The sequence below is a fragment of the Pyxicephalus adspersus genome, chromosome 2 (assembly GCF_032062135.1).
Source record: "Pyxicephalus adspersus chromosome 2, UCB_Pads_2.0, whole genome shotgun sequence".
NCBI lineage: Eukaryota > Metazoa > Chordata > Amphibia > Anura > Pyxicephalidae > Pyxicephalus > Pyxicephalus adspersus.
Window position 1 is genome coordinate 93437257 of NC_092859.1, and position 12286 is coordinate 93449542.

Genomic DNA, 12286 nt, shown 5'->3' on the forward strand with positions numbered 1-12286 from the left:
AGCTGCGGCACCTAGTGCTTAATCCTGAGGCGTTGAGAGATAAAATGTGTCGTCTTCATATACAGCTATTCACCGGAGTTACAGTCACAAATTCTATTAGCAGACACGTTAAACCTTTACCGATAGCCGATTTTTTCCGTATTCCTGAGAGACGCTTTAGTAAAAAGTGCTCATCTATCGGCTGATTCCGACTACTCGCTAATACATAAGAAAATCACCGGCAACGCCGGACAGTGAGAATTAGAGCGGAGAGCAGCGGCTACCGTGGGCGTCAGACATGCCTAAACCTAAGAAAAGGAGCGCCAGAGCCGCGGGTGAGTGGGGACATTGGGCGTAAAGCAGGCCCGGGTGTGTGGCGCGGGGCATGCCGGGTATGGTAGTCCTCACGCTCTCACGACAGAATTCGATCACATGGGGAGAGGGCCGGGCCTAGACTACAAATCCCAGACTGGGCAATCAGCTGGAGCCGGTATCTGTACGGTTTCCAGACTGTGAGGTGGCGAGGGCTCCGGGGACAGACTTGGCGCCCTAAAGTGAATGAAGCTGTGCCATTCCCTTCAGGCCTTTATCCACGTGTGTTTGTATGGTGAGGGGCAGAATGCGGCATGGGGACAGCAGTGCTCATGTGTAAACTGGCTAAGCAGACATGATCAGATCCCTCAATAATCTTCTTTAATAATAACCATTTGTTGGGTTTTTATCTCTGATCAGACTTCAGCCGGGCCTCGGTGTCCATGCTGTGTAGTTTTATTCCCATAGCTGCTCTTGTTGAGCTCCTGGCACCAATCACAGCTGGAGCTGCTATGTAAATGGAGCTTTAAATGTTTCACCCAAAATTTAGAGGCTTCCATGGAAACACAGCACCCCCTTCATACAGTGATACTCCAACCTTACCCCCCCTCCCCCCTCTATATATACCCGCTGGATGAGCGCTCACACAAGGCTGATATATCTCCTGGTTGGGGGATGTGGTGAATATGTTGGGCAGGACAATGTGTACCCTACCTGCTATGTCAGTGGCTGGTCTATCTGCCCGGCTATGGGTTGGGAAGTGTCCCAAGCTGGAATGTGTTCTGGGGAGCATTGGTTACGCTATGGATTATCACGGTGTCAGCCATAACACCAAATACCCTTTTGTGCTCCATAGCCCACAAGATTTTGAACAAGGCCTGGATCACCTTCTATACTGGCCTATCCCCATCCCCCACTGCCTGTGTGTTTAAGTGGAACCCCAATTTAAAAGTTGTTTGTATTTAATAAAGAAATCTTTAAACCTGTGATGTAATAAATCCGTTTTAGCCTTTGACTCTGGTGGCTGCTAAAGAGGTCTTTCCACTCAGTTGTGATACACAAAACTAAAAACTTTTACTGTTTTAAAACGTAATAACTATTAAAGATAAAAGCTTGAACATCCAACATCCCAGCAAAACACAGGCACACATACGTGAATATTCAAATGGTCCAACTTGGAAGGTAAACGATTTGGGTCGGGACCCCTAGCATTCTTTCTACACTTAAAGTGAGAGTGATAGATTCCAGTCCTGGGAGCCGACATACAGGTCAGGTTTGTGGTATAAGCAGAGCATGCTCCTACTCTTCATAACTGTGCCAGCAAGGCCAAAATCATCACAGTGGCTAAAACTTTAAATTCTATGTTTGGCAGATGTATATTTCAGCTGTACACTTATTAGTTTGATGTTTCCCTTTTCATGCTTGGTACCATTGTCTTTGTCTCCTGACTTTCCCAAGAACCTTGTTGGTGCTTATTATTGGCATTGCCTTTACACTGACACTAATGATCTTTAACACATACACAGTTTCTTTAAATTGTCATCTATATGCTGGTTTCTGCAAATCATCATCCTATGCTTACTCATGCTTTCTGCTGAAGCTGTCATGATAAAGTTATGATGTAGACGCTGGTGACAACCAGACATCAGCTGATTAGCAGGCACCCCTAGTTAGATAAAAGTAGGAAAGCTGTACTTACAGGCTGAAGCTCTAACATATTGAAAGTGTAAAGAGATTGATGAGGAGAAGAAGAAAACACTCTAATAGGGGTTTCCATTTTTTAGGTGTATTTTCTTGCTTAGTATATGAATATTTAGTTTATTTGTTTACCTATGTCAGGAGTGTCAATCTTAAATACACAGAGGGCCAAAATTAAAAACTTAGACCAAGTTGGGACCCAAACTTGAAATTTATTGAAAATATATACTACCTAATCCATAACTAACAAAAAAACCTATACACACACTTTAGGGTTGAATAGACTAATTTCTTTTTATCTATGCAGGCTGTGTTGTTCATTCTCTCACATCACAAGTTTGTCTGACACTAAATATTACACTATGCAGTCTCTAATAGATTGAAACAATCACAAAGCCCCTGGTAGTCAGGCACCATGTGATCATTGCCTAGGCTTTGTGTCACATGATGGGTGTACAGGAATAATGCCAATGTATTGAAAATGATATGAGGTGGTAATGTGGGCGGGCTAGATGTAGTTCATTTTCAGAATTCTTCGAGGGGCAAAAAAAAAAAAAAAAATTGAGGGCCAGAGTTTGACACTCCTGACCTATGTGCTTGTAATCTCCAAGTACTATGTTTATAAAGCACTACACGCTTTACATTTGTTTAGGTCACTAGTTAGTGTTGAGTAAATTGATTTAGTATTAAATATAAGGAAGGCAATCTCTTGATTTGGATTGGATGAATTGGTATGTGACTTGGTATGTGACTATCGGGACAGTAACTTTAGGAATTACCGTAAGCTGTTTAGAGGCTAACATAATGTATTTAAAGCCAAACTTTACAACCTAAGCCACATATTGGGTAAATAAAAAAAAATATTGAAGTTTAATTTACTTTAGATTGTCAGCCTATAGTACAATCTAGTGGTACATTACCTATATTTGTCATCTTGGGGCAAAGGTAAAAAGTGAGACTTTAAATGGGCTTTAATATTTAAATTATTCATAATTAAACATATCAAAATGTTACCAAAAGCGTATGTGGGCAGACTTTGTAAAATCATAAAGCCACGTGGTCTGATTGATAATTCATAGGTAATGGTAGATTTTACTTATTCTTACTAACTAATTTTTACTAACTCATCAGCTAACAAACAAGTGGATGGTACAAAGAATTTTTGGAGTCCATCAAGAGGTTAGATTGACATTAAAAGTAATATTTCAAGTAAAATCTGTGTTATTAATCAGGTTCATTCATTTGGCATTGGATCTCCTTTTAAAACATGATCAAATTCATTTTTTTGGTCAAGAAAAATGGACAATATTTAAATTTCAAAACTGCATATGTAATAGTATATTTTCTTTGTAGGTGGTCGGCAGAAAAATGTGTACCCGTTTAGTGATGATGATTCCTCACTGGAAACTATGAGTCAGTGCAGTAGTTTTAGTGATGCTGCCAGCGTCCACGAGGATGGTAAGTTGTATTACTGATTAAAAGTGTATAAACTCCATCCATGCGCCTAATTATTTTAGTACAGTATGGCATATCTGGGTGGGTATGGGGGGATGGTATCAATTGTTGCTATTAGCAATGGGATTATACAAATGCAATTAAGATTCAATTAAGATAAAATTTCTCATAGCAGGTGCGGAAGTTGATGAAATGGCAGCACAGGAAGACTTTGAGTTCAAGTTGAAGGGTCTTGTTGAGCTTACAATGGACAAAAGGTATTTATGCTTATATTGGTGTTTTGTTTTGTTTTTTAGCATAATTGTATCTGGTAACTAGCCATCACTAAAATGATTGCTTTTTTTTGGGGGGGGGGCAGGCTTAGTCTTCTAAGTTCTGTCTGACTTGATTGACATGAAATAATTTGCAACAAATTTTTTTGACAAATGTATTTTTCAGTGCAAAGACAAGACAAGCTGCCCTTGAAGGCCTGAGGAAAGGTTTATCGTCCAAAATATTATATGACTTTATCCTAGAAAGAAGGCTAACAATCACAGACAGCATTGAGCGCTGCCTAAAGAAGGGTATGTAGCCTTTTTTTTTTTTTTTTTTTTTTTTTTTTTTTTATTCACAAGCTCTGCATTGATTCACAGCTCTAAATATTGCCTAATGAGATTTTAATTTCCTGGTCTTTTGGAGGAATGTAAAAATGCATAGCGAGGATCAAATACTTCGCCAATGCAATGTGCTCCCCTTCAACTATGCCATAAACCCTGTAGTGAAAATGGGGAATATACTTTAGTATTCTCCCCAAAAAGCTTTGAAGGTGGGTTGCAACCCCTGTATTGTGATCCAGTTCTTGAGTAACCACCCAACACAGCTAGGTGGTTACTGAGAAGTGCTGGGTGGTGTGCCTGGCTAAAGGGGCTCGGAGGAGCACTGCTGTGCCCACTTGGTTTTTGACCTGACATAATGTAAGGGTTACAAGCGTTCCTTTCAACAGTGCAGGGTAGCCTAAATTGTGCAAGAACACTTCACTGTGAGCAAGCTTTGCAGCACCTTTACGTTGCAAAGAAGTAAGCACAGGTAAACTAATCTTAAATTGCAAACTGTTATGATCACCTACTTTTTTTTTTTTTTTTTTTTTTCCTCTACATTGGCACACTGATTCTGGTATTTGTCTTTAGGAAAAAGTGAAGAACAGAGTATAGCAGCAGCTCTGTCCTGTCTCCTTTGCTGCCAGCTTGGCTCTGGTAATGAAAGTGAAGAGGTATTTCAAACCTTGGCTCCAGTTCTAAAGACTATAATTTGTGACAAAAGTGCAAGTACCCAGGCACGTCAAGCTGTAAGTACCAACTTGTTCACTTTTTTTAAACAGATTTTATTTACAGGATTTATTTGAATGATTTATTTTATATGAATTTAAAATTCCTGCATTTGTAGTTTAAGCTTCACTCTACAGGATTAAATCAGGTTGGATGAGTTTGATCAACCTATATTTTTGAGTGTTGTAGGTTTCAAAGTGTATGTATAGGTAAAAATTGTTTAAAACAGACACATTTGCTTTGCAGTGTTACTGACATTTCCTTCACATCTGTCCAGAGAACCAAGAGTTCTCCTAACATTGTTCTTGGAGGGTTATTTGTAAATTTACTTTCTTGGTGACAATAATCACTAGTACAAGTTGAGGGGGGGAGGGGTCTAACCCCCTCTACAAAAAAATATTAATAATTTTACTTGGAAATTCTATAAATGATAAACTTGGGCTAATAAAAAGGGAACAAGGAAACCTAAAATCCCATCTTTTTTTCCCACAGTGTGCTACATACTTGGGGCTCTGCTGCTTTATTGCTGCTGAAGACATTGAGGTAATTAAGCTAATGTAATATAAACTAATAATGCTGTTAGATTTCCCATGGATTCCCATTGCTAAAACATCTTTGTTGAGTAGGACTTATATGGAACGATGGAATGTCTGGAAAACATCTTTGCCAAGCAGTATCGTTCTGAAGCTGGGACTGAGAACTGTTCAGCACTTCACATCCAAGCTCTCCAATCATGGACCCTTCTTCTCACCATCTGCCATACAAGTGAAGCAAAGAAGAAAATAGACATGTAGGTTACCATGGCTAAAAATTGAAGTTTTATCACTTCTGCTCTTGTACCTTTGCACCACTTATGGACAAGAGTATTGTTTACACTGGTGCTATAGGCCTCTTCATTTGATAACTTTAAGAAAAATGCTACATTCTGACTGGCCATAAGGTTCTGGTGCAGTTAATCACCCATGCCAGTGAACCTCTGCTTTAGGAGACTTCTATTAGTATCTTCTTTTTCATGGAAAACTAATGGGAGTGGTAGTGAGCAGTAACTCTTGCTTCCATTAGCTGTCCAATGTGCAGATCCTGTAGTGCAAGTGAGCAACAGGCATGGCTTGGTTTACAGAAACTTTAAAAACACTGGTCAGAACGAAACATTTTTAAAATGCAGTCAAGCCGTTTGCTAGTGAGTTTTTAAATGTTATGCTGCCTTGTTGCAATGATGAACATGAAATTTGATTCATGGGAAATACAAAAAAATAGTTTAAGGTTAAAACATCCAATTTTTATTTATTCAAATGGAGGAAGAGGGAAATTATGCAGCACCTTGATGTCCATAGTGTTGTCACGATCTGACCCTTAGACCTAGAAACCTACATGCTTCCATTTACCAATTAGTGCTGAAGTGCTCTATCAGGCGTGCACAATCCTTACTGTCTCACTCAATTCCAGAGGTATAAAGGATGTCTTAGCAGAACATGAATATTAACTGTAGTAAAAACCATATGTCCATTTTAAACATTGCCAGTTTATACAGATAGAAACAAATTATTTAAATTGTTGCCTAAAACTGCTGTTTAGAGGGAGACTATTCTAAAAAGGGTTTAGGTTTGGAAGTGGTTGAATTCATAATTGTTTTTTTTACCATGTGTCTACAAATCCTGAGATACTTGTTACTTCTACAGACATCTACCCAAACTTCCACGACTGCTTTCCTGTGGGGATGTAAACATGAGAATTACAGCTGGAGAAACGCTGGCTGTCCTGTTTGAAATGGCACGAGAAGCAGACGCAGTAAGTCAATACTATGTATCTAGAAAAAACTAATATGAAATGTTCCCTGATTAATGATAAATTCTGGGTCTAAATTCCTATTGTCTTGAGTGAGCTTCATTACTAATATGGCAGAAATTGACTATTTCTTTTACTGGACAAGCCAATGTATAGAGACTCTTAATCTATGAAATGCTGGTACTGAAGTGTCATCAGCCCATGGGGAAGGCCTTCTGTGTCATGTAGCCTTAAATATGGTTGGCTCCAAGTGGGAATAAAAATAAAAAAATACAAAATAGCTTGAAGAGCTTTTTAGCGGATGGCTATATTTTTACTTGTATTTTACACTTTCAGTTCAGGTTCTGTTTTGAGACTCAATTGTTCTAGCCTTAGATACTAGCTCCTTGAATGTTGAGCATACCACTCCCTGATTTACATGCTTGTCTTGTCTCGGTGACTCGAGTACTAAACCCCTTTGAGTCCTTTTAACAGGCAAGCAACCAGCATTTTAAAATGTTTTTTTGCCGTTTTGTTAATTCCGATTCGCATCCCCGGGGTATTTTTTTTTTTTCCCCTTAGGATTTTTATTATGAAGACCTTGAACCCTTGACTCAGACTTTGAAATCTTTGGCTACTGATTGCAATAAACACAGGGCCAAAGTAGACAGACGGAAGCAACGCTCTGTTTTCCGAGATGTACTCAGAGCTGTTGAGGTATAGTATATTAATAGCTCTAAAATGGTGCCTGTTTCTGATTGGGTCATTTATGGCACCTAATACAATGTTTCCATCTTGGGATTTATGTGCAGGATGGAAGCTTTTCCACTGAAATGATTCGTTTTGGCAGAGAGCACATGGACATTGACTGCTGGGTGAAAAGGCTAACATATGATGTTTTGAAGGAGCTGTTTGGTTCAGGAATGCAGCTTCATCTTCTGGTAAGATGGCGCTTTTGTATACCATAATTTTCATTTTTTTGTATATGAATGTAGATTGCTTAGTTTTGATCTTGAAGGGTTTGATATCAAACAATTTGAAAAGTAGAGTTCAGCTTAAACACCTGTTTTGGTTCACTAAAAAGTGGTGGAGGAGGAGGCGGCGGCTAGGATTTCAATGTCAGTGTTTGTGTGAACACAAAAACTAAAAAAAAAAAAAAACTCCAATATACTTATGATGTACTATGGTTTCTTTATACTGTGGTGGGGGGATTGCAACAAATTTTGTTTTAAATATGAGGGGTAGATTGTAAAATGCACACAACTCACAGCCTTTTAACCAAGGTTTATATCCTTTTTAGACAAATGGCTTTCTGCGCAGTATTTTTGATCTTGGGCCACCATTGCGTGTAAGTGCAGCTGATATTCAAGAAATGAAAGTGTCCCGTGTTGAAAGGGTAAGATTATTTGTTATATCATTTTGTTTTTTTGATCTTTATTAGAAACACACACATGCTCTTGTATTTCTTATGTTGGCCTAACATACCATGTAGCTTTTATTCAGTGTATTGTCATTTATTGCACACAAAACCCCATTTTGTCTTGCCAGTCTGTTTTTGAACACTACAAACCCCACTTAAATGTAGAATACTTGTGTTTAGTCAACATATTAAAGATATAAGTTTCCTATGGCATTTAGAAATTCAAGTGTGCTGGTGTTTCTCAACTAGAGGTCTCTTGCGCAAGTTGTGCCGCTCAGGTCGGCCGGACACCAATGATTTTGTCAATCTGTAAGGGTGATTCCTCACTACTGTTCAGCAATGTAAGAGGCATTTTTCCAACTGACAATCACGCTAATGTACTTTTAGCTGTGCACCCAAAGCTTTTTTTTTTTTTTTTCTTCTCCTTTTAAAGGGTTTCCCGTGTTAAGAGTTGAAATGCTGTTCTAGACTAGTTTAAAAGAACAGAATTTCTATAGTAGGCAGTTGCCTTACCAGGTAGTCAGACGCAAATCACTGTAGTTAGGACTACCCTGTTTTCACAGTGATATTTAGGGTTTGCTTGCTGTTTGGTTACTATCTGCTGTGGAACCAACCAAAATTCATAGACTGTAGTTCATACATGCTTTCTATGTGCACAGTGGGGCAAATATTTCATAACTGCTTGATGCATATATTTTGGTCAACATGGAAGCTAGACCTTTGTTTTTTTCAGATAGCATTAGTTATTGGGGTTTAATTTTCATTACTCTAGTTTCTTGTATAGTATGATAAATTCCTTCCTGGATAAACAAGCTTCATGTTAACAAATTGTTTTTCACCACTTAAGCACATGAACAATTCGGCTGCATTCAAGGCTCGCACAAAAGCTAGAAACAAACTGCGTGACAAGAGAATAGATGTTGTTGGAGAGTTCTTCTAAATATTCAGGATGGGATCCAACCTGTGAATGTGTACACTCAACAGATGAAAAGAACAATTTTTTTTATTTGTTTTAGGCAGATATCACACGTGGATAAATGGCTTTAGTAGTGTTTCATTTATTGGATGGGAAAAGGGATGTAAAGTATACATGTTGGTTTGTAATAATTTGGAAATATTTATTTTGTATGTTAAAATCCAGTGATGTTCAATTTCTCCTTGTATAGCATTTTCATATATAGAAATATTACTTAAGGTTTCACCAGACTTCTGCTGTTCAGATCCCATGTACTATCTTCGTGTGCATGCAGTAATTCAACTTCCTATACAAATATAACTTAACAATAAATGTAGTTTGGATGCCTCTTGTACATCATGCCTGCTAAATATTTGTCCTTGACCTAATCCGTGCTAAAGCTTGATGAGGTTGCTTCTGTCTGCATATTCTCCAAAGCAGTGTTAAAAAAGAAATGTTTAAATACTTTTTTTAAATAATGTGTAACTGTAGAAATGTTTTAAAATGTACTATGAATTTGACAATAAAGAATGTAATATGCTGATTCCTTGTGTTGTCCTATTAACTTTCTGTGACGGCAGCATGCCTTCACCACTTTCTCTAAATTGGGATTTTTATATTGCTGTCCAGAATAGGCTGGTAGTACTTGGTGTACTCCAGTATCTTGGGGTTTAGGACACTTTATATCCCTGTGCCTTCATTCCACCTGTGGAATAGGTTTTTTTGTGGCCTGGGTGTTAGCCCAACTGATTTCCCTTGTCATTACTACTGTAAAATACCTGGTCATGTGATAAGTGTACTTGATTCTAAATCTTCGGAAAACATACTGCATCAGACTCATTGGCTGGAGAATATGGGTCTAGGATACAGTTCATTCAAGAATCCTGCTTTCTCTGGATAAACTTCAGAATCTTAGGGTTAAAGTTCTCCGGTCCAGGATTCCCTCAACACTGCTTTTGTATGTGTTCTAGGTCTGGTGGTAGCTCTCCAAGTCTATTCAGCTTGTGCAATTTTACTCCAGACTATCCTGACAACAGAACATCCTGACATTAGCCAAGTATGCCACACCCTTGGATAGAACTTTTCCAAAGAATTTCTATCCCTACAGATATTCCAGCTGGTAGGTCATTTCAATCTGATTGTGCCATACCATTGTAAATTAAGCACCTAAGAGGTTGATTGGATCCTGTCTTGGGCAGGCCTTCATGCTTTATTCAGGTATACATACCTACATTTGCAGGTAGGACGCTGATTGTTTATGAACCTAGAAACTTACAAACTGGACCACTTGCCTCAGCTGCAAGGATCACCTATGGAACAGCTGATGTTCTGAGGGTTCAGTGGGATTGCCACACCTTGGTGTATTGTGTGCCTTCCTGATCTGCTATGCAGGAACAAGATAGAAGTAATCCCAGTGATATCCATGCTATGGAGTGAATCTTTGTGAGCACTACCAAAGTTTGCGATGCTCTTTTGTCTTGTTGCCCAGCTTACCAAACTGTTGTCACTAGCTTTATTGGCATCAAAACTCAAGTTTTAAGGAATTGGCATATTCTGAATCAGAATAATACAAAGCTGTAAGGTGGAAGGGCTACTACCTGTCCGAGCCATCACCTGACATGGAAGCCTGATTTCACATGGTGGGAGTTTCGGTTTCCACCCTGGCAATCCCTGTGGGATATTCTCCTTCCTGTAGTTTGGTATGAAAAAGGGTTTGGTGATTAATACTGTCAAGTTATGTCTTTGCCTAGTGCCACTTGATTTATTATTTTGGGACTTTTTTACACTCAAGTTCTCTGCTTGATACCTTGTGTGTGTGTATTTTACTATTTCTTGTTTGCTGGCCTCTCTCTGATTAGAACCCCTGCACATGGATTTTCCCATTTGGGTTATCTGGATATGGATATATATATATATATAAACATACACACTATGGTTGATATTACACACACACACACACACACACACACACTATGGTTGTCTCTGCCTTTCACCTCGTGGGATATTGTGCCTCTGTCTATATCCAGTTTAGTTTATTGATGGAAGAAATCCTATTGTTTGGGCCTTTACATACTCCAGGAAGACAGATTGCATCTGGTATGAACCCAGTAAGTTTGCTCTGGCCTCTCATATCACACACTGTAGGGGAGAGACAGGCAGACAACCAAATATTGAGTTCTTAAGGATCTAACTCTACCTTTGCCTTTCACATTCCATTTGATCTGAAGGTGCTTCTGTTCCCTAGAAAGCTGCCACATAGTCTTTTAACACCTTTTTCCATGTTGAGGCTCCAGCTGCTGATAGCCTTTTTGTTGGACTGCTTTTGGATGTGTTAATGGGAAAGTCTGGAGGTTGGGGTTATTGTGCTCACTGTAAAATACTTTAATCAAAAGAAGGTGAGAGGTCCCAATCCTCTGTGATTACCCACTCAATGGTTTTCTATCCCTATCAGAATAGGATGAGGGCATTTTCCTTACATTTTTTTATTAACTTAGGGGAGCAGACTTATCCAAAAAGATAAGACCTAATGTACCCAGCTGATGCATGGTTATGGAGTTAGTCATTTTAAGGGTTCTGCTGCAGGAGCTAATACATTTTATAAACCACATGTTGGCACAGCTTTTTGCTTTGCCATGAAACATATGTAGGTAGGCTGTGCTTTGGATACTCTTCAATGGGTTGTTGCTAGCATTCAAGCATAATTGAAAGTACTTTAATTGTGCAGGACTGCTCATAGACTATTTTTTTTCTGCCCCTGTAAGAGCAAAAGTAAACTATTGCCACTTATTCTTTAGCAGCCACAACATGTGCTCAGGAAAATAAACAAATCTCATGAAAAAAAGTTATAGGTCTATTTGCGCACAACATGTATGCCTCCTCTACAAATGACTTAGGGAAGGAGGTTAAAAAAAACTAGCTACCTTGACACATAATTCCCTAACTAGTCAATGGAAATATTTTCTTTCTTCATGTTTACAGAACTGCAACTAAATCCAGTAAAATTGATATGACAAGGTATGGAAATAAGCTGCTTTCTGATATGTTTACTCTAGTGCTGTAATCTTTATATTTCTGATAATAAACCTTTGCAGCTGGGCCTATTCCTTTGTATTTTAAATCCAAATAAAAGTCATATATGCAATATATTTAAATCTCCGACCAAAAACTTACTGTGAAGGAAGAATCGTCCTAACAGAAAAAGGTTACTGTGCAGTCAAAGCTAAAGCACTGCACGAGGTGGCATGGATGAATATTTCTGCTAAATATAATCACAAAATGACTAGGAGAGATGAGATGTTGCCGGTTAGCTAAATTATTGTGCTGGGTAAAAAGCCAGCAAATTTTAATACTGCAGATATAGCAAAGAAGTGCTTGCTGGTTAGAACAGCAAACATATTT

At 38.6% G+C, this 12286-nt stretch overlaps 1 protein-coding gene across 2 annotated transcripts; it reads left to right on the forward strand.

Moving 5' to 3' along the window:
• Positions 1 to 9431, forward strand: IFRD1 (interferon related developmental regulator 1). 2 transcript variants are annotated; one of them, XM_072401523.1, is made up of 12 exons: positions 1 to 314; positions 3343 to 3447; positions 3617 to 3701; positions 3883 to 4007; positions 4611 to 4768; positions 5241 to 5291; positions 5375 to 5538; positions 6428 to 6536; positions 7095 to 7229; positions 7325 to 7453; positions 7813 to 7908; positions 8780 to 9431. In XM_072401523.1, the coding sequence occupies exons 1-12, from the start codon at positions 278 to 280 to the stop codon at positions 8870 to 8872; spliced, it is 1287 nt and encodes a 428-aa protein (XP_072257624.1). In that variant the 5' UTR covers positions 1 to 277; the 3' UTR covers positions 8873 to 9431. The 2 variants fall into 2 exon arrangements, with proteins under 2 accessions (XP_072257624.1, XP_072257625.1); XM_072401524.1 differs by having other exon boundaries at positions 3620 to 3701.
• The last annotated feature ends 2855 nt before the right edge of the window (positions 9432 to 12286 follow it).